Here is a 22,773-nt window from a genome sequence, read left to right on the forward strand (position 1 = left end):
ACATCAGTTGGCAGAGACTAATCTTTGAAAGCTTTATGGGTAATCTTCACTAAATTCTAATAAATGTACGACTGGAATCTGTTAATTAAAAAAAAATGACATACAAAAAGATCGGAAACTAAAAACTTTTCTTCAGATTTCAAATGTTCAGGAATATGATCGAATCTATAGCATCAGGTCAGGAAAAGGGGTTTATTTATTTGAAGGAGTATACAGGAAAATGAAGGAGTACTTACTCCTTCCTTCCATTTAGACTTCACCTTGAAGTGCTTCTCTTAATAACACTGAAGAAAAGGGCTTGTCCCACTTGCCCACAATTTGTTCTCCCAGAAATGTAAGTCTGGCTATGATAAAGAACTTGGTTATTTTCAACATATTACCATTTACACATAATTGCTATCTCAGATACTTCTAGCCAGCCTCCAATCCAAGAAACCCACGCAAAGTAGGCTTATTTGGTAATGTTTTCTCAAACCGCCATTTCGAATCATTTAACAACATAAGTATTTCACCATTGCAGATGGACAAGGCATTATTTGTACAAGGTATTAAACATGAGATTCCTCCGGATTCATAAAGAGCCTATGAAAAGTTCAAATTTGTTGAGAAGACTCAACCTACCATCCTCTGGTAATGAAAAAAAGCCATGAGAACGCCTCCCGTATGTTTAGGGTGGTTCCATAAAAAAGCACAACGAAATAAAGACGAGTGATGTGAAGAAAAGAAGGATCAAATGTCGTTAGGTAAATATTAATTGAAAAATGTACACATGGTACTGTGAAAAGAATACTGGGTTGCAAGCCTGTACTTGTGCTTGGCTTTGTAACTCCCCTCTTGAAACGCTGACTCTGCTAACGCCAGACCCTTCTCCCAACCCCCATGCCTGAGGAAAGCAAGCTATGGAGAGGACACTGCCCTTAACCGCCCCCCCCCCCCCGCCCCCCGGCAAGCTGGGCCAATGCTGGGAGCTGCTTTTTTATGAGTGCTGGAAACCTGACTTGGTGACACGCCTTTGCAGACTAAGTGCTTACAGTTCGGAGGAGCAGCCATGGGATGGAGTGGAGTTGAGAAGCCAAGGGGGAAGGTTGGGGCTGACCTCCTCTTTGCCTTGGGCCTTAATCACTGACCAAGTACAGCAACAGTGTGTATAAGCATCAGCCCAAGCAACGGGTCAAGGAAATTAGTGCCTCAAAGGCGACTGCTCATAAATATACAGCTTTTAAAATTCAGATGCTGCTGGATGTAAGAATAGCCGAACACCCTGGAAAGTCATGGATACCATTTGTAGAAACCACTGTTGTAAATTACCTGCCGCTGCGTGATTTCACTGAGGTCTCATACCATCACCAGTAAGTGAGATGTTATTAGTCAATATTTTGCAGGTGAGCAAACTGAGGCTGTTGATCGATGAAATAACTTGCCTCTATCCTGAACCTGAACCGAAAGTCAGACACACGCTTGTGATGCCAGGCCCAGTTAATGGGAAAAATAAACACTAGCCTGTTTCATTTTTCTGTATGCTTATTTTTGGAAAAGATTCAGTGAATAGCTTTAATCCCCGCCTATAAATGACATTCAATAAATATCACTGAGCCAACAGAAGGCATCTGGAAGAGAAATGACAAAAACAGGGATAGAACATTTAACTGCTGCCCCTGAAGAGCTTACCATCAAATACAGACGCTATTCAAGGGAAAGTGTGCGTAACAACCGTAAAGCGATTCTGAGAGTAATTGTACTTCTTGGCTTTCCTTTTCCATTTAAGAACGGTACCCCTCAACACCGTCACTTTCTTAAACACGCAATGAAAATGAGAAACCCCACGGCCTCGAGAACTGTGCCTGCTCCTGTCCCGTTTGGTGAGGAAGGGCACCAAGTCCACTCCACTCCAAAAACTCAAAACTCACGTAAACATTCAGCAAGTACGAATCCATCCTCTGGTGCTCACTCATGTAGATCAGACAAGTCACATGGTACTGTGTCATAAAATGTGAAAAGAATCGGACATCTGTGGCTTTTACCACAGGTCTTAACACCTGGCCTGCTTGTACCCAAAAAGCAACAGTGCAAAATAAAATCCCTCCAGGGTGAGCACAACCCACAAAGACATAGGCAGTAGCGTTTTCTGGAGGCTGTTGAGCACAGGTAGCAAATGGAAATAAACACAAGCCAGAAGAGAGCAGAGAGGGGGCTTACCAGGCTTGACAAATGACACCGTGATTCACACCCACTGCTGGGCTGTCTCTAATAAGCCACAGAGGAAGCAGCCAATCTCAGCTAATTACCAGATAAAAATGTATTGTAAGGGTTCTAATTAGGAGACGCGGACGGAGGTGATCTAATGATTAAATGCTGTATTCGAGTGACCCCACCACCAATGTGAGGTGGTGCAAGATGTCACTGGAATATTTTGTAGAAACAGTAATTTTACTTCAAGGAGGGGAGGCAGTAATATTTGTAATGATGGCTGTGAGGTAAACTAATTAAAAGACAGTTCCTCCAGGAAGAGGGTGGCTGAGAGCAGCTGTGGCCATTCCACAACCAAGTGCCAAGTCTCAATAGAGGAACGGCAGTCAAGTGGAAAATTTCTGCCCGACCTCTGCCCTTGCTATTAATTTGCAGGAAAACTAATGACACATATACATATTCCCACAAAATTGTTCTAATTGCTAATTTGCCAAAGGAGCCCAGATTCCAAATTAAACATGACTGTAGTCTGTGAGGGAAGGAAGAACAAAAAGCTGTAAACTCCAAACAGGGGGTGCTTCGCCTCGTGAAATCATTTGAAGGCTGAACCAACAAGTTAATGAAATGTCAACCTTGTCAACTGCTATAGAAGTTTGTTAACTTTTAAACTTCTGTTTGATGATCACATGCTTGTCTTGAGGAGAAACCATCTTCGGGGAGGAAGGTCACGAGGGAGAGACAAGATGGGGGGGGTGGGAAGGATTCAAAACAGGCTCTGTGTTCAAACCAAACCTGCTCTTTTAATTAAGGTCTCTGAAAACAGTGGACACACACACACACACACACACACACAGAAAGAAAAAGAAAAATTACCATCTTAGAAGAGCAAATCGGGAATGGTGTGGGTTTTGCTGTAATCTTGAAATATTCATCTTAATTGTAAACTATTAAATCTTAATATAATCATCAATTAGAAATGAAAGCATATGGGCTTCGTGTTTCTGATCGTAGTTAAGGTTTTAAAAGATTATTTTTTATTTATTTATTTTTTCTAGGGCATGGAGCAGGAAGGGATCCAACTGGGAGGCAGGGAGGGTTTCTTTTCCTATTTTTCTTATTGTGTCCATTTTCTATTTCAAAAGAAGTTGCTATGTTTAGAAAAGTTAGTAACTCTCATATTTTCTACATGGCAAGTTTCCGTCATGTGATGACTTCGGCAAAGATAATCGCTTTGAGGGTCTGGCCAGAAGTTAAATTCTTACGTCACTTGAACTAGCTGGAGGGTTTTCTGTTTTAAATGCACGTGGGCTCTCGACCACCAGCTTTCCCCCCAGCTCACTTCCACAAGGACTATCCTGGGAAGCTTACCCATCCCGACTACTGGGACTCTGTCAGCTGCCTGCTACTCTACTGAGCCCTTTTCTCAAAGATTAATCTCGAGTTTTTAAACAGTAACCTCCTCTCTTCTTTTAAAGATGATGAGTCACTCACATTTTTAAAAAATAAACAAACCACTGATGTAAACCCCGGACAGAAACAGACTTGTTGTAAGTATTCCCATAAGAACTCATTTTTATTTTTGTTTGTGCTCTTGCCTCACATGAAAACAGATTCGGAGAACAAAAGGCAGACCTGAAACCCAAACACCAGGGGACCTAGCTGCTTAGTAGAGACTTTGAGGCTCACAGAACTCGTTTTTCTGCTCTTGTTTTACGGTCCTGAGCAGGCTGGAGGCCTGCTTTAAACTGCACAGTGTTTCTAGACGCGAAAGGCTGGCGTTCGGGCCCGCCTTCCTGAGGCCTAAGGGGCGTCCGTGGGGCGGCTAGGAGACGGCATGGGAAGCTTTGGTTTGGTGTCCCAGCTACTGCACTGGGCCAGGCACTAGCAGAGGGCAGTGAATGAGAAAGTGATGGTACAGAGGTGGGGACGGGCAGGGAGGGCTTCATGAAACACAGTATATAAAAATAGCTTGTGTGTGTTGTGCTAGAGAATCTTTTATGTTTGCCTAATATTGTTTCTCTAGCCCTAAAGCAAGGCTGCAAGCAGCCCAAAGGATCAGCCATTTCTTCAGGACTTAAAAGACCCCTTTTTCAGATGTGTGTGTGTGTGTGTGTGGCGGGGGGGGGGGGGGGGGGGGGGAACACTTTGTTTTTATAGCAGCTAAAAACTATTTCATAACAGTCCTAATTGCTATGGTTGGAGGAAAAGAGAATGCATAAAAAGGAAAATGTAATACTGCATTTTGCTTCAAATATCCAAGTTCCTGTAAGTGTTTTATAACATTTTCATAAAGAAGGATCTACTACCTACGCTATAATTACTTGCCCACCAAATCTGAAGGAATGTGGTTTTTCCAGCATCAGGAGTTGTTTTCTGGTGTGCAGGAATACCCTGAAGTAATGTGTCCCTCTTGTGTCCTCAGTATTATAAAATACGATTTACAGGATTCTCCTGACATTATGAGAGGGAAGTCTTAAAAAAAAAAAAATCCTTAACAACTTAATAAAGTCCTAACACAGATATGCTTCTTTTGTTGTTATTGTTTTGTCCTCTGAGTTACGCTTCCCTCCAAGGAAATAAACAGCTCAGCAAATTCTCCATGGAGCAAGCGTGGAGACATGAACCCCCAAGCAATCCACTCTGGTGTTTACTTTGAGAATGTTACCCAGTCTGGAACAAAAGAATAGCCATCAGTCTCATCAGGGTAGTTTACTACTGTTGGGTTTTTTGCTTCTCTTCACACGGAAAGGAGAAGAATCTTTTAAGACTCATGTCAAGAAAGGCTTTTCCCGCCGTGCCTACCCAACTGCTAGAATATACGGCCGCTCTGGGAAACTTTTACATATCCTTTTCCACGCCGGGCCCAGCCTTAATAAAATCAAAAGCTGACAAATAAAATAAATTAAAAAATGGAAAGCCTATTTTATCTGATGTTGGCTGGCCCTTTGCTTCCTCCACACTGATCCCGTGACATGCCTTCCTCTCCCAGTCGCCTTCCTCACAGACACACACGCCCCTACCCCGAACCCAAGGAAAGAATCGCTGATCGGACTCCTTTCCGTTGCTTCCTTTTGAAGACTGTCTCAATCCCCGATGTAGGTGAGCCGTTCTAACGACACGGGGCACAATTCATGCTGTGGGTGTGTGTGGTTGTTAGCTTGTTCCACAAGACTCCAAACACCTCGGTGGCAGGGAGGGGGCTCTATGCTTTTAGCAGCTTACTTCATAAATACTTGTTGATAAAATAGCTGGGCTTTAAGTGCAGGAATTCCCTTTCCAAACGTAACAGGCCGTGGGAGCCCTGGGTATAAATTACTAAAGGAGAGCTCTTTTCTGGTCTAAAGGATTTTATGGCAAAGCAGGAAGAGGTGCCACTGAAGGTGTCCGAGGAAAAGGAACGCCGGGCACTCCTCCTCCAGCTCACCTATGCACGTCCCAGTGTGGGATGAGCTTAGAGCCAGGTCTAAACACTCGAGACTGTCCAGAGGTGAGCATATCCTCCACTACCCACAGGGGAAGACGGGTTCCGCAACAGGGTCCGGGGAACGTGTCTGAGCGGAGGTAAGAACAATCCAAGAAGGTTGTGGCAGTTTCTCTGATGCAGTGCAATAGCGACCGGTTGGATGACTGGATACAACAAATGACATGTACCACCCAAATGGCATTCAGTGAAAAGCAACGTTTACAGCAAAGCATTCTATCACTTAGTGACTAAGAATTTTAAAATAAACATGCAGTTCCTTTTAAACAGAAACGGAAAAAAGAAAAAAAAAAAAACTTCATCAACTTACTGGCAAGGCTGTAACATGAAAGTCCCCATCTATGGTTAGATCTGAATCCTGACGACTGCTTATTTCAAATCAAAGATTCTAGAAGGATACACGGTGCATTCTATTATTTAAGGTGGAATAAATTAATTGCAGGGAAAAGGAATATTTTGTACCTGAGAATCGATCATCAGATAGCTCCGTATCCCTCAAGTTGAAAGAACCAAGGGTTTGCGAAACGCCTGTGCCTCCCCCGCCCCTTTTTGGCAAGGAAGTGAGAAATCTATGCAGAACACTACACGTCTACCTTTTATAATTAATTTCCCAATGCCTCACCTATACGTATTTTAATAATTCCTGATTTATAAGATGGTATCTGTAATAAAATTTTCTATTTTCCAATAAATGAAAAGAAGGCAGGTTCACTCCAGCAACAGAGTGTCACGCAATATCTGCTTGTCAGGCACCAATTTTTACTTCTTGCATGTAAGTTAAAGGATAAGGAATTTATAATGCTGCCTGTGAAGGGAACCACTTTTCATACACAAATGTGATCTTTTTTTTTTTCAAAGGGTAATACAACAGTACATTTACATAAACTAATCCAAACAATCTATGTATTTGACAATGGCAAACCTCACACAGACGGCCTATTGTTGGTTTACATCTTGGAGTTCTTTATATTGGCTTGTAGCGCTGCTCTAGCTGTCAAAGGTTTGACTTGGACACTAAATAAATGGTTATAGAAGTGCTGTGCAGCGATATTGGACTTCTTTGCAAAAGAAAACCTGCTGCGTATGAATTCAAAAGCTATTAATTTTTCAGTCAAAAATATTCGTGCCTATTTCTTTTAATAAAGAAATACTGTGCTGAACTACTAAGAGATAATGTTGACTAGTGGTAGAGAATTTTCAATAGAACAGTTAAAAATAAATTTAGTAGGAGGTCCCCTTTAAAGTTACAATTTTCTAGAATGTAAAACATTTTTTTATTTTTTTAATACTAATCAAGACAAACCTTCCTCCCCAGTGCATTTCCCCCACGACTGCTTTTCCCTGTTTACTGGCTGCTTCACACTGGTCTTCATGGAGATTCCCAAGGGTCCTTTTGGGGCCTATGCAGGCTTACCTGGATGGATGGCCCTCTCTGCCAACACCCTGCCCCAGCACTCACGGAGCGCCCCATGGGGTTTCACAAATCCTTCTCCATTTTCATCCCTCCTCCTCCCAAAGAGCCCCATGATACAAAATGAGTCCCTCCCAGAGTCCGGAGGCCAAACAGTATTCTATCATTGCTTTGAATCCATGGAGGAAGTAGGAGATAATCCCATTCTCTCCCCTATTACTAGGCTCAAAGACCCATACCCCTCATCCTGGGGAAAAAGCCATTCCAAACAGAAGCCACCTGAAGACTTCATGAGAGTTCCAAAGGCTATCGTTTCCCTTAGCAGTTGGCTGTGCCCACCGGAAAACCCCATGAAGTCATTTCCGGGTCTTACCAACTTCCTAAACTGGGCTCCTATGATTACAAGAAGGGGCTGATGAAGTCAACACAAATGGCACAACTGACTACTCATCCCATTATACCCAATGGCCTAGGTTTTTTTGTTTCCCTTTCTTTTTGGTAGCCTACACATTCAGTCCTATGGCCATTTAGTGCAAAACACGGAAACTAAGGGCTCTCTCCTAGTAAAAATGGATGCACAAAGTGTTTAATGATTTTATGTCCTATATCTCAGTAATGTGTTCTGTTTCAGACATTAATTTTGTCTGCCAACTGCATCTTGGCAGGCTACCATATTTGCTGGGTTAATAGTCTGACTCCGTTTTATTTCTATCATCATAAATCATACATATATGGGTGTATGTTTGCTTTATTTATAGAAAAAAATCAGTCAAAACAGATAAACCAATACTTTGCCATTACGCTGCATCATTGCATATTGATTAAAATTGCTGGTACTAACTATAGATTGTCAACGCTCAATTAATTTTCACACAGTGACTCCAAGCAAAATCAAATAAAGGCAGTGTACCTTTAAATTTTACAAATCTTAAAAATCAAGAAGCAAAGCACTCTCCATTTTGAATAATCAGTAGAAGCTACTAAGGAGATTTTTAGAAATGTAAGTATATGAGAAATACAACTGTTAAAGAGATCAATTTATAGCAAGGAATGAGGCCCAAGACAGGATTTGGGGTTTAGAAACCATCCTTCTGCTTAGATATTAACTGTCTGTGCTCGGATGGCACTCTTCAAGGTTAAGGAAAAGGAAGCAAGGCAAGAAGTAGGAGATTCCTACAAGTTAAACGTAATTTCAACATACCATGTTGGAACTTCTAACTCTCTAATAACCATTAGATGCCCTCCACAATTTTAGCTTCCAGCTATTCCAACAGTGTGCTTCCTATTTCTTATGTCTTTCCTCTGTGACCGTTAGACTGCACTGGCCCTCACTCCCTTTCTCATACCCGCAGTCTCTTGGCTAATGCAGGCTGAAATGCCCTTTTCTTCTGACTCCATGGTCTGGCTGTCTTCTTTCTGGGTTCACACCATTTAGAAAGACCTTTCCCCCTCCCGGCGACCTATCATATTTTCGTACCCTGGTACAGCATCAATCATCTGTCCCGAAGAGCAAGTTGTTGGGCCTCGTGGCCAAAGACCGTATGTGAATCATCCTCTACGTTGTGAAATGCCCTGCACACCACCCCCTTTATAGAAGGTAACCGGAAACACTCCACTGACTTATGTCCTTCAATACTAACAGCTGCCAGAGTAGGTTTTCCTGCCTCCTATGCTTAGGGGTGAGGAAGCAGCAAAGAAACAGTGTGAAGTTTCCCCTGGTGTAGCTCGGTACTTACGGGCTGAGGGGCGGCTTTGGGTTCTGTTGACTTCACGTGCAGATGGGTCATCATGGCTTGCAGGCGCTCTTTGTCTTTTGCAAGCTAGTAGGAAGAAAGTGCTCTGTTATTTCTTTGAATACAGATGCATTACTATTTTAACATCCAAAATGATACATATTCCAAATTAAACTATAGCACCATTGCACATGACAAAATCTTTCTCATTGCTTAATCGTTTTGAAATCTACACAACCATTGCCAAACTCGAAGTAACTGGAGGTGTCAGTGTGAGATTTCTCAACACAAGATGCATTAGCTTTTAACTGGGAAGTTCTAGACCTGCTGGCACCAAGGAGTCCCATGTAACACAGACAGCTAAAAGACAAAAACGTGAATCATGCCTATTAACCAATCTTATTCATGAGGAAGCCAAAGGAAAATGAGCTAGGTAGCTAAAACTCATAAATTCATCTTTTGTGGTTGTGGAAAAGCTCCCAGACACATGGGGACGTTTATGCAAAATTAACTTCACCTTTCTTAACAGGCAGGCATGGATTAGCACAGTGCTGCGAAGCAGTGTTAGCCGGGCAAGCCCAGGGCTACAGGAGATGACAAGTTCTTATGGTCAAGGGCATGGAGAACAAGCTTCATCATTCATTTCCTCAGTATGTGAGCACCTACTATGTGTTAGTCCCATCTGAGCAAAAATTTAAGTCTTCTCATTGTACAGAGCATTACCTTCTGACAGCACCCAAGTTTTTCATCAAATGTACATTGGAGGCACTCAAATACTATTCACTGGATGCTACTTTCTTTATACGTGCCTCCAACCATTTTAACATGGTGATAGTTTTGATAATTTAAGACACCTGGGCAAAGGGGACATAAAATAATTGCTTCTAGACAGTTTTGCCACCAGCATCCTGGCCGCACACCTGATCGTCCAGAAGACAATTTTACCATAAAGGATAAAATCGTGGCAAATAAGAGAGGGATGGTGAAGAAGGGCATAAGGGAACACACATCAAATGAGTTAACAAAATGAAAGGGATTCTCCTGTGAACTATAAAAAATATTTGGGACGCATTCAGAAGATACAGTGGAGATGGTGGCAACAACAGCACAAATAACGGATTTTCTTTTGTGGATTCTACCTCGGCATTTCACCTAGCTTCCAACTCTTTTCTTCGCAGTATCACGTTTTTTTGTTGCTTTGATTCACCCTCGTTAAAATTTCTTCCTTCATTAGAAGAGGCAAGGGTTTCCAAATACTAGAATATATGTTTGTAACTGAGCTCCGTGCTATGTTGTGAAAGCCTTCTACGCTGTTCTCTGTGCTCGGCCTACTGTCACATGTCCAGTGACAGATGTTCCAAAGTTCTATGGGAAACGGGGGCTGAAAACTCTGTGCCATGGTACACCCCAGCATGAGGGTTAAGATTTACATTTGTACATTATATAAATGTAAAAATGGAAATACTTTGTCAGTGGAGAAATGAAACCAAAGTGTCAAACCAAACTGTCAGCCAGTTACTATTTTTTTTTTTTTTTTTTTAATCTCTTATGGCAAAATTGCTTTAGGACAATTAGTTCTGTGGTAAAAATCTCTGCAGCAAAGAGGTCTACGGCAAAGATGCTCTGGGCAAAAATACCAGACATGATAATAATTACCTCTGTAAAGTAAGTGGGAAGTACAGTTCCAAAAGATAAAGGTATAGCTAAGAGAAGGGCTGTGGAATTTTGGGGAAATGTAGACGTAACGAATAAGTGAGTGACAGAGAGAGAGACAGTGGGCGGGGGGTGGGGGGGGGTGAGAAAACAAGCACGAGAGAAGGGTGTAGAGAGAGTCTTACTTAGAACAGCACTTTTATAGACCGCTTATCCAAAATAATGCCTTTGAACTAGGGAGGGACTCATTTCTTCTATGTCACATAATTAACAAATCTTTGAAATACCAATTTTGGGGAGTTCCTGGCTGGATCACTTGGTAGAGCATGTGACTCTTGATCTTGGAGTTGTAAGTTTGAGCCCCATGGTGGGTACAGAGATTATTTAAAGATAAACTCTTGAAAAAGAAAAAAAGGAAACCCCAATTTGTGGTAAGCTGAATTATTCCAAAATTCAAGTCAAATAAGACATTTTGTAAATAAAGGTGTTTTCTGAGAGAAAGGGGTGTTTCAGCATCTGGGCAAAGGCAGAGAGAGGGAAGGGAAAAGGTACAAAAGCAAGAGAAAAAGCTTTCGGCGTATCTTAACTGGATGACTCAGTCTCAAGCCATATCACATTTGATTTTTTTTTCCTTTTTATTCCCTTGTGGTGCAGGGAGGAATAAATTAAGAAGAAGGAAAAAGCCTTACAGTGTTAGCATTTATCTTTCCACAAACAGGAAATGAAAATGATACCATATTAGGAGCCACTTTATGTTATTCACCCTCTGTTCTTTAGTAAGTTATTGAACAGCCAAACTCAAAGATGCTCTGAACACATAATGCTAAAGGAATTTAGTTTTCCAAAGTGGCTCAGTTAGGACAATTAAATGTTAGCAATGGCATTTTTCTACAGTTATTTGTGTGGTTTTTTTAAATGTGTTCTAAGTTTTTAGATGTTAGAACCAAAATATTCTTAGATTTTTAAAAAATGTTTTGTCTCAAAAGTTACCATGGGGCAAGAAGGAATGAAGGCATATATATATATATATATATATATATATATATATATATATATAAAATTCGTTTTAAAAACAAGTAGTCTGCCATACTGAACATTAAGAATGAAAGGGTGAGAGGTGATATTTACTTAAGAGTCTGATGAATATTAACTGTGACTTAATTTGGAGGTAAGCATTGTCGATGTAGCAATTACCAAGACCAAGTAGAAGGAAATCCAAATTCCCAGCATCAAAAGGAATCCACACGTCTGTATTCCATCCAAATGTCTACCGTGCTGACCTTCTACTGCTCAAACGTAGTAACACCATGTCACAAACACATACCTAGAGTTTATACACACAGCCACATCCATAACCCCTGGAGATCACTGCCATGGGAGACATTTTCTCACTTTTCCATGAGAGTATCACTTAGAATTCATTGTCCATTGTCCATTACCCAGGTTCCTTATTTTGCCTTAAACTCAAGTCTATCATCCTAGCTCTGCTTTATTATAAAGGTGGTTACGAGGTTACAGAAAAAAGGGCAAAAACCCAAGTTTCTGTTTTTATCTGATTATTAGTACAAACTAGCATATAATACATTCTTGGATGGGTTTTGGCTTTTTACTGTATCAGTTGCAGCTCTAACGCTAACACAAATCCTTTTTAACAATTAAAGAAAAAAAAAACCCTGCCAAATTCACTTTTCATTCTTTAAGGCAAAAAAGCTAATCATTCACACCTATTGAAACCACATCCTCTCTCTACAGGGGCTGTCTTGCATTTTTAATACACCGGCCCTTCAAAAAGCCTTCAGATTCTTTATTACTTTTTATGCCATCATTCCATGAGCTCAGCATCCCCATCAATTTTCACGGCATCCTTTCATTATTATAATATGACAATACAAACATTTAATATTGCCAAGTATATATTCCAGCATTCCCTCATAAACTGAATCCCATGAAAAGCAAAGAGAAGGAGGATGAGAAATTTACTCCAAAGGTCAACTAAAAATTTGGCTGGCAAATTAAAACAATTTTTTGATGTTGTACTATCAGAAGAGAATTACTCTCTAAGAGTTTTCCTGGTGGACACAGGAGGGGTATCTGGCTTAAGAGGAATGTCAATGCGCTACACATTGAGGGGACCTGCTTGTGCAATGCTTATTCGCAGGTTGCCCCCCAACTTTGTAGAGAGACAGCATGGTGAAAATGGATGAAGGATGTGGGTACTATAATCAGACTAGGCTGGATTCAAATTCTGGCTCTGTGACTCTGAGCACATTATGTAACCTTTTTTAAAGTATTTAGTTTCTTCTTCTAAATATGGAATAGTAATCTCTGAACTCTGAAGGGTTGTTTTGAGGATTAGATAAGGGCTTGCACATAACAAGCTTAGCATAGAGCCTAGTGCTTCACGAATATTCGAAAATACCTAACTTTTCTTTGAAGGAAAGTTACGTCAATTCTAGCCTATTTAGACTTCCACTGGTTGAGCCCACGCTTGGAACCTTGGGCCAGCGTAACTCGAGTTCTCCAGAGTCTGAAGCTGGCCTCAATGCGGGGAGAATTTTGAGGTTTTGAAGAATGGAACGAAAGTGTAGGAAAGATGAAGCCCATTGCTTCTGGATTGATTTCCTTGGTTCTCACTGTATCTTTCCCTCATCCTAAGCAAATGCTTTTTCTCCCCTTGGCTGATACAGGTCATCCCCTCTTCTATTAGCCATGGCCCCAAATTAGGTTTTAGACAGTCCTGGCTGTGAAAGACTGGAACGCGTGTACTGCTCCAGACACACTGATAACCGCCGAAGGCTAGGAGCGCCATTCAACATCTTCAAAGATAAAAATAAGGAGATTAAACTCATTCTTTTAGCAGAGAAAAGGGAACACGATTTTAGGTTCATTTAACATAACCACTTTTTATGTTGTCTGGAGGACTAATCATTTTAAGCCCAATTTGGTGGTCCTCACTCGTGAGAAACAAAATCTGAAATAAATGAAGGATTCTGGATGTGTAAAAATGCCGGAACTACCAAAGGACGGATGAGAAGAAGGGACCAAGTCCCTCACTGGATTTCAAAGAAGCAAAGACTGTTGTGGCTATTTCAAGTCCTCTCGTCCTACTCCTGCATTTTACAGTTGGGGAAACTTAGGCTCAAAGGGCGAACCTACCCAAGATCATGGAGCTGGGAAGGGGCAGAAATAAGACTAGAGTCCCAGTCATATGATGCCTCGTCGGACCTTCCCACTCTGGTAAGACTGTCAAAAGCACCTGGGATGCCAAATGAAAACACAGATCTCTGCCACTCTTCCCACCCCCTTGGCTGAACAACCACTGCAGAACCCCCAAGGGAGGGTGAGGCAAGGAGTTTCAGCAGGCACTCAACTAACTGATGAGCAGGGAAGTCGAGATTATTCCCATACAATGATGATCCCCAATTTAATTGACCGGGGTCTCAGGTAAACTTGCTAAGCCAAACACACCAAGCAAGGGGATGTGGGAGTAAGTTTTCATAAGGACCCCACACGTGTGAGTTTGATGCAGGAGGTCTGGGAGAAAGGGCTCTCTTCCACGGTCTGGGTATGCCTTAACAGCAGCAGGTTAGTTTTATACACAATGACGATCCAAACAGAACTGAGCGGGACAGCGTGCATCCAGTCTCACGGGTCTTGAAAGTACGTATGATCAAAAGAAGACAAACGAGAAAACAAAAACAAAAACAAAAACAAAAACAAACAAAAACAAACGAAACAGCGATGTGAAAGGAGAAGAAATCAAATTCTTCTGCCTGAGTATTTACCAAATAGTTATTTTCGACCCACTTTATCAAACTGCGGTCATTCACATGCCTTCAAAACTCAGCACCAGTGAGAACTTGTAAATGATTTCTTTAACAACTGCAGCTCTCAGGTGGTAGGCAACCTATGGTTCATTTCACCCCAATGGAAGAATTTCCCTACTTTTATTGTACTCTGTCACCATCTTAACATTCCTTACGTGTTATTATTAAAGACTCTCTTGACATTTAAAGCAGACGCACACTAATACTCAAGTCATAGTCTAGGAATTCTAATGCTCCCAGAGTTAAGCAGGATTTTAAATTATGAAAAATAAGTGTCTTGGTTTTCAAAGGGGGACGTGGAAGTGAGAAACCCAGAGACTCTCTCTTCTTTTTCTTGGCTCCAGTCACAAAGCAGGGACAATATGCTGCTCTGATGCCATTAGGACTTCTTCCCCACAGGCTCTGAGCTTACTTAGGGAGAGTCATGAGGCTCTGTGAGGCCACTGCTGTGAAGAACTCTTCGGAGTATTGCCTTGAATGGTGTTAGAAAGGTCCAAAGGGGGGACACATTACAGATAATATATTTGCAAAAGTCCAGGAAGCTAGTGTGCTTACAAACAGCACCGCTAATGGTACAGTAATCACATGCAAAGTCTCTGCGGTAACTGATTTGTGTTAGGCTTAATGTCTCCCTCTGCTATTGAAACTCGCACACTTTTCTCCCTGCTGACGTTTTCTTGGAGCTTACAGTTGCTGGGGTAGATGATTTACAAAACTTCCAAGTGATCCCTGTGTCACTGAGTTTCAGCCTTGCCCAAATGCCATGGATTGCTGAGGAGGGAGCTTCAAGAGGCGGAGAAAAGGCATGGTCTCACAAAGCCAAGTTTTAAAACCAGTGATCTGCAACGCCTGGGTGTAGGCACAGAACCTCAATGGGCCACGATGACCCTGCACGAAAAGTGCAAGGCAGCAGTGCCATAAAAGGAGGCACAGGCTACACAGGCTGGGCTAGAATCCCGGGCGTTGCCCATTATTTGCCATTGGCTTTGAACAAATTAATGAGATCTTCTAAACTCCAGTTTCTTCATCGGTAAGAGGCGAGAGCACAGGGAAATATTTCTTTGACCCCGAAGAGCCAATAATTGTTAAGGTAATTACTGATTGGGTAATACCTTTTCAAAGGACAAGAAATGGCAGAAGTAATGGGACAGGACTCATGCTCATTAGATGTACGATGTGTAGTGATTTCCAAATGTTCTAATTTTCCTTTAAAAAAAACCAAAACCCAACTTTTAGCATTGAGGAAATGGGGTAGTATCCACTCACAGGGGGGTTGTGAGGATTTAATGAAATTAGGGGTATGAAGTCCCTAGGACAGTGCCTTGGCATATAGTGGGAACTCAAGAAATGCCCTTTCAAAGGGTTTCTCAGGTTCTTTGTAAATTAAAAGCAGAACACGAGGCATGGTACAGATCACTTCCAAATCCAATGGATTCAAAGAAGCAATCATTCCATTTTGCCAGGAACGTTCCCAGTTGTGAAACTGGAAATCCTAAGTCCCAGGCAAGCAAACCGTGATGGCTGGTCACTCTACTTCTGGAGGAACAGAGAGATGAATTTAAGAACGAACACAGATTCTTCCACTCTCCTCCCTGACGCTACAATCAAAGCGAATCCTTAAACGGCTCTCTTGGCCTGCGATGTACTTGCCGCTGTCCCTTCCCGCGTGCCCTCCACAATGCTCCTGTGCTTCCTCTTATAAACTCTGCCCGGCGTGGAGTCAGAGACATGCTACTCTTCCTGGCCTGCTCGGCTGCACTTCACAGGAAGGAAGAGGCTGTCTTGCTCCTCTGCATCCCGTGCGCAGAATACAATAGGTAGTTGATAACTGGTGATGAAATGGAATCAAATTATTAAGGAAGAAAGGTCCCACCCCTCCACCACCACCTGCTGCCAGGACCAGGCTGATCATCCCCACTGGTTTGGATGGCTCCTTTTCCCCATGGGGGCTTTTGACATTCACTTTAAAGGGTCTACAGGCTGAAGGATTGGAGGAAGCCTGTCTTGAGACCCGTCCCCTGACACAGGCTGAGCTGCAGACAGGAGCAAACACTGCATTTCCAAGGCTCCTTTTCTCTTTCATTCAAAACCCACCTTCGTACACCAGAGAGGATGTGCTGACAAATGAGCAAAGGTCACACGATCATCACAACTAATATGTGTGGCCAGAAAAACAGATCCACACCATGAACGCCTCAGCTTTCTAAGAAAGGGAAATCCGTCAGAAGACTTTTTCTTGTCCGTTAAATCAGATGCTTTTTCCCTTTCCCAAGATGGAATTCCTATCTAGCCACTAAGATAACCTTCTGTGCCATCTCATTCACAGCTTAATGGTTGAGACGATTCCTATGCATCTCCTGCCTGAGTGAGCCCAGGTAGCCAGATGAATATTTACATCCCTAAACCTGTCTGGTCAATGGCTGGTGCTCAACTATCAAGGAAGCCTCAGGTCCCTCTTTACAGTCCTGCCCGTGGCATATGGGTGGGCAATTCCTCACCTCAACATTACTTCCAGACCCTGTGTCTATGCTCCCGTGTTCTGTGTGCACATTCATGACCTATGTAAGACCACGCATATCGATTATGGGAACATCTTCCATCTGCAGTTCTAACCTATCCCCTTGTCTGCAGAGCATCAAGAAGAGTGTGTCAAAAGAAATCATCTAACAGATAAAATCTTAAAAGACACGCCCTCGCCTCAAAAAGCCATGTCCTTCACCCGCATGATTGATGTTAGGTGCCTATGTGTGGTTACCAATTCTCTACAATGTTGGGCTCCGAGGTATACACGGGGTTAATCACCATCTAGCCCACTGCTAAAATTCAAAAATTTCAACTGACTTTGTAATAATGAAATGTGGTGAGAAATATTCAGAAAGGCCTACAACGCCCACTAAGATGTCTTTTTGACCCCTTTCCCCTCTGAGACCAGTAACAGAGTGTAACATGCGAACTGAATTAACTAGACATTCTCGGTTGTCAAGCTCCACATAACGGGCCCACCGCCAGGAAAACACGTATTATACATGTTTTGGTAACTTCCCACAAAAATAAAAGCAATACAAATGTGTCTCACACACAATGCTGATGGGATGGGTCTAAGTCAGACTTCATTGCCCGTCACCTTGATTTCTGCCTGGGTGCCTTAACTCTCAACATTGGAATTGTAAAGGCTTTTCAGGTGATTCAAGTAGAGTGTTGTACAGACAGCACCAAGAAAGGAAACGTCTGTAGCCACGATCCCCTGAGACTAACGATAGTTATAAAAAAAAATTTTTTTTTTCATCTAATTCTTTAGGAGGGGTTGATTTCAGCTCACAAACTGGGCCTTTGGTTTTGGGTCAGAGTTACGGTTTCTGGGGTTTAGCTCCAGGGGGCTAAAAATGGACAGCACTCAAGTGGCTTTCATTAGCTTTGGCCGTGTCTGGTGCTGGCTGATGGTGCCCTCCAGAACTCTCCTGTGGGATCCTTGCACAGCGATGCTCTAGGGTAGACATGATGAACCTCCACTGATCTATGATGTAAGAACCAACGTGAGCTTATTGGGCTTGTTTTTCTAATGGAGGTACACGTGTGACTCCTCTTCCAGATGTAAACATCACAGTAATTCTAAGTACTGCTGTGCAAAGTCCTTGCAGGTCTGGGGAGTAGGGGCTGTAGAACTGCTCCTCCTACAGTATAGGGAACACCTGTGGGTAATTGTTCAAACCTCTGTTACTCTTTCCTGAGGTGCTAAGTGGTACAAATGTTTTTCAAATTCAAGCTAATAAATGATAATTCTGTAACAGACTTGGATACTTGGAGGTTCAGGTATTTCCTGGTCTGGAAAATTCCTTCTTTAAGGCAAATGCAAGTAGTCAAGGAGTTGGTCATGTACAGGGCACCCCCTCTAGATGGGGTGATTCGGTAGCGTGCTGTTGACAGAATAGGGGGACGATGCCAACAGGAAATAAGAGGGAAAGGCCGTTCAAGCAAAAGGACACCTCTTCAACATATTCTTGCTGCTGCAGGGACCTGGTTTCCCCAACACCTCAGTCCCAGTGGACACGCAACTGTTCATTACGTCAATTAAAAAGTACATTCCAGACATGGGCACATGAAACGGCAAACGTGACAGCACAAACACAGACATGCTGGACACGAGAGTAATAGGAAGCCCACAATGAGTGTAGCTACTGAGTATAATTGTCTCCTTGTCCCCAACTGTCCCGCATTCCAGCTTTATCTCAGGGCGAGGGGTCTTTAACTGCTAAACCTGTTAACATTGTCTTGTGTATTTCATCTGCTTGAAGAGTAACTAATCTATTCCGGTTCATCCCCTCTCTAGCACCGAAACTCTCTTCTGAGCATGTTTCCGGTATTTTCAAGAATCCATCGACATCAGCTAGCTCTACCCAAGGAGTGGACATTGCCACTGGCAAATTACTTATTTACAGTCTGTTTTTCCTCTAAAATGTAAAAACCAGGAGGGTAGCCTTACTTTGTTCAGTGTTGTACCCTTTACTGGCTTCAGCAACGTTTCTGCCGTGTTTCTGCCATGTTCTGCCATGTTCTGCCAACGTTTCTGCCATCCAGGCTCTGGATGATGTTTGCCAAATGAATTGGTAGATGAGCGGATAAATGAATGAATATCCATCAGCCTGCTTACCATGATCCCCAAGACTGACAAGTACTTGTTATATGAAGCTGCTGCTGGGCAAACTGGACCAGTGTGGTGACTAGAATGGTTTTATACACTAAGGCAAAGAAGGAACATGTAACAAGGGGTTAGCCGGCCTTTAGGTAGCCGAGACCCTAAGGGAACAAGTTGCAAATAATATGATGCAAATTGTTTTGTTTTTTTTTTTTTTTTTTTAATCCTCCTGAGCGGGGATTGTTTGGTATACTTCTGTGCGAATCAGCCGGACAGTAAATATTTTCAGCTCTGCAGGCCACAGGACTCTGTTGCATCTATACAAATGTTCTGCTGTGGTGCAAAAGCACCCAGAGATAACTCGTCAACAAACAAGTGTTCCAGTACAATCTTATGTATGGACACTGAAATCTGAATTTCACATAATTTATTCTTCTTTGGATCCCTCCCTCCCAGCTATTCAAAATGTAAAAACCTCTGTTAGCTCTGGGGATTTGGCTCATGATCTGTGGTTTGCCAACTCTGGCTCTTGACAAGCACCAGGCTATCACTCTAACGAATCCCTCAACCTGTGAAGAAACCAAACCCTTCAGAATGACCCCGTCTCTTCCTCCATTAGAGCAAACTCCGAAGCAAAAATATTACAAGGACTATCACAGGTAACTACCACATAGTAACTTCTGGCCACATGATCTTCTTTGGTTTCTATCACAAGTTGAAAACCCTGCCTTTGATTGGATTTAGGGCTGAAGGATGAAGGGAAATCTATGAAAACAAATGAAATCCACAAATAATCAAAGAATCCTCTTAAAAGGTCTATAACACCGCCAGGCCACACCCACCAAAAAACAACAAGAAAGCTGCCAGGAGATAACCACTTGACTTACTGATCGTCTAACTCCTTTCCTTCTCTTGCCAGCTCTTGGGGAGAGTGACAAATAATGAATAAAGTAGATCATCAGTTTCGGAGTAATGAACAATGGCCCCACAGTCAAATCTGGACTCTGGAACAGTTACTGGGGCAAACCATGACACTCGGTCGAACACTTTATTTTCTAGCTGAACATTAAGAATTTAAGTTTATCCACTGAATAAATGCAGGAACTTGTATCACTTCGTAACCACCACTATGTAAAGATTTAGGTAGTAATAGCCATATGGTTTGTTCTGTTGAAACCAATTTTTAAAGGGCTTATCACACATCAATAAGAAGTGAACTTTGGTGGGGAGATAAATAACACTATTGTTTTGCTTCTGAATAAGCGTGCTAAATTTAAAGATGTTTCCAAAGAGTTATGTAAAAATTTGGGGATTTTATGACGTGCCCTTAGCCTGTATGAATATCCCACTGTTCTAGTAAGTTCTTATCTTGTAGTGTGAATGGAAAAATATTAACTAGCTAAAGAAAATAACTTTTGAGACAATCTTACTTAAAAAATGTAATTTGTCATATAAGATGATAACTAATTTAAAAAAATCCTCTCTATCCTGAAAAGTCACAACAAAAAGTTTAAGTGTGTTTTGGCTGATTTTTCTCTGCAACTATTTGAAGCTGTAAATGACTTAACTCAGTAAAATTCCAAATGTAATTATCTTCTGTACTTAGCCTAGGGCTCTCCATATATCTCGGCATTGCTGTCTTGCATACAAAATAGGCTTTTCGATGGCTGGTAACAATATAATGTACAACATTGTTTTAATTTCCCCTAGTCGGCTAGCCTCTTGCCTACACTAAGCCAGCCAGAGGAAGAAGCCACAGTGGGTCATCAAGCACTCAAAAGCATTTTGGAACTCGGTTGCATAAATGGGGTTTGCAGGGTCAGGCTTTTGCAATTGTACATTTTAATAATCTCCATTTCTGACCCAATTTTTACTTTTAGAAACTAATTTTCTATTAATTATACCAAGAAGGGAATTATTGTTAAAATATGGTGGTCCGTCAACAAGTGACATCAAAAGTGGAACCCACATTTAAAAATGGCCCCCATCCCTCACAACTGTGATCCCCAGGAAAATCTGCAGACGTTTATTTTCTATAGTCACAAAATACATTCAACATGGCCCAACAAACTGCCAAAAATAAGATTATATATATGTGTGTGTGTGTGTGATATGTATATATTATATATATGAGATATATATATATATAATGTATAACATTATACATACATTATATATATATACTTATACATATATATATATATATCTCAATACGTGCCTGTATGCATGTGTGTGCATATTTAAAATATTTAAATTGTGTGCACTGACAGGAGGAATAAATCCACATGCAGCTTCTACCTTAACCTCAGACAGCACGCTCACGTGCGTGCATGTGTGCGTACTGGCCCAGTCTTGCTGATGCTCCCATGTGCCTTCCATCCCCATCCATTGTCTCTCAGTCTCTCTCCCTGGCTCGGCTGCCTAGCTCCAGGTTAGGGATCATGGCAAGTCAGGGGGCTTACATTAACAACAGGCAACTGAAGTTTTTAAGTTAGAGCGTTTCCCACTTGCAGGAGAAGACAAAAGGGAGGGGAAGCGAGAGAGAAATGGAAAGCTAACAGAGGTAGTGGGGAGTTCGCGGCGTACACAGAGATGCACAGGACTTTGAAACGTCTGAGCGGCAGTTCCAAAGAAGGAACTGAAGGTGAACGTTCCCGAAGAGTGAAAAAGAAAAGAAAAGAAAAGAAAGGACAACAACAGGTTTTGGACCTTCCATTCAATAATGAGTACACAGGAACTCATTTCAGAACACTACAGAAATTTGGAATTTGAGGAATACTGAGGTAATATTAAAAATAAATTTGGTTTTACCTGTAGCTCTAATTGCTGTACAACCTGCATTTGTACTCTACATTGAGCTGTACTTCTATCGTCCAGCGCATGCTCACTGTTGAGATGTCTGCAACAATACATAGAAAATCATTAAGTGAAATGGAGAAACAAAAAGGAAAATATAAGTTACCAGGATGTTTAAGCAAAAACTAGGCAGTGGGTCTAGTTCACAGGGGACAGTCGTTTTGTGAATGGCCTGCCCTTTGCCATCCCCATCACTGAACACTGGCATCCCACGTAATTTAGTACACCATTAGCACCAAAATAAAAGTCTCCCAGGAAGAAGTTCTGCAGGGAATCTCCAGATAACCATTTACACGTAAATAAAAGGCAATTCAAGCAATTAAAGCCAGGTGGCATTTAAGACCACCTCAATGGGCAGACGTCTACGAAAGGGACTGCCAACCTAGTTCAGAAGCCTAATTTGTATGGGTCTGGATAGGGGCGTTTGTTCACAAGAACACTGATTTGATCTAAGTGCTGACACACCCTTATATTGAAATGCATCAACACGAATGTCAGAACGGCAAAGGGTGGGAAAGCAACTTTAAACATATGAAACCTGAAACATGAACCTACACATGCAAATTACGTACCAGTGAGAGGGAATAAAACGCAGACAATTATTTAAAAGGAAAACTCGGCCTGGGTTCTTCACTGTTAATGGTCTGGAGACCCAGTTTATACAGATGAGTCAGGCCACATGCTCAGTAGGCCTGTCTTGCGGTCCTTTGACTATTTATTAGATTTTCCAACAGGGAAAGGGCTAACGAACTGAAATCTCAATGAGTTTTACCATACGCAGGGGCTCTGGGAATCAGAGGGTCGAATCAAAGCCTAAAATCTTAAAAATAAAAATTCCTGTATCTGTATAACTCAGTTCTTTCCTATTAGTGACAAAAAAGACTTAATTACGTAAAGAGAGATTTGCCTCAAATTCTATCAGGAATATTTTCATGACATTGAGGCCAAAACAAAATTTGGACTGAAGATAAAATTATCAGATACTTTAACAA

At 41.8% G+C, this 22,773-nt stretch overlaps 1 protein-coding gene across 12 annotated transcripts in view; it reads right to left on the bottom strand.

The window, feature by feature from the left end:
- FOXP1 (forkhead box P1) overlaps positions 1 to 22,773 on the bottom strand; it is a 597,515-nt gene that overhangs the window by 24,108 nt on the left and 550,634 nt on the right. For all 12 annotated transcript variants that reach the window (XM_047851112.1, XM_047851110.1, XM_047851111.1 and 9 more), the window contains 2 exons: positions 21,737 to 21,824; positions 8,816 to 8,899 (listed from right to left, as the gene is read on the bottom strand). In XM_047851112.1, the coding sequence (XP_047707068.1) occupies positions 8,816 to 8,899; positions 21,737 to 21,824 (172 nt within the window). The remainder of the gene's footprint in view (positions 1 to 8,815; positions 8,900 to 21,736; positions 21,825 to 22,773) is intronic.

This window comes from Prionailurus viverrinus, chromosome A2 (genome assembly GCF_022837055.1).
Source record: "Prionailurus viverrinus isolate Anna chromosome A2, UM_Priviv_1.0, whole genome shotgun sequence".
NCBI classification, from domain to species: domain Eukaryota; kingdom Metazoa; phylum Chordata; class Mammalia; order Carnivora; family Felidae; genus Prionailurus; species Prionailurus viverrinus.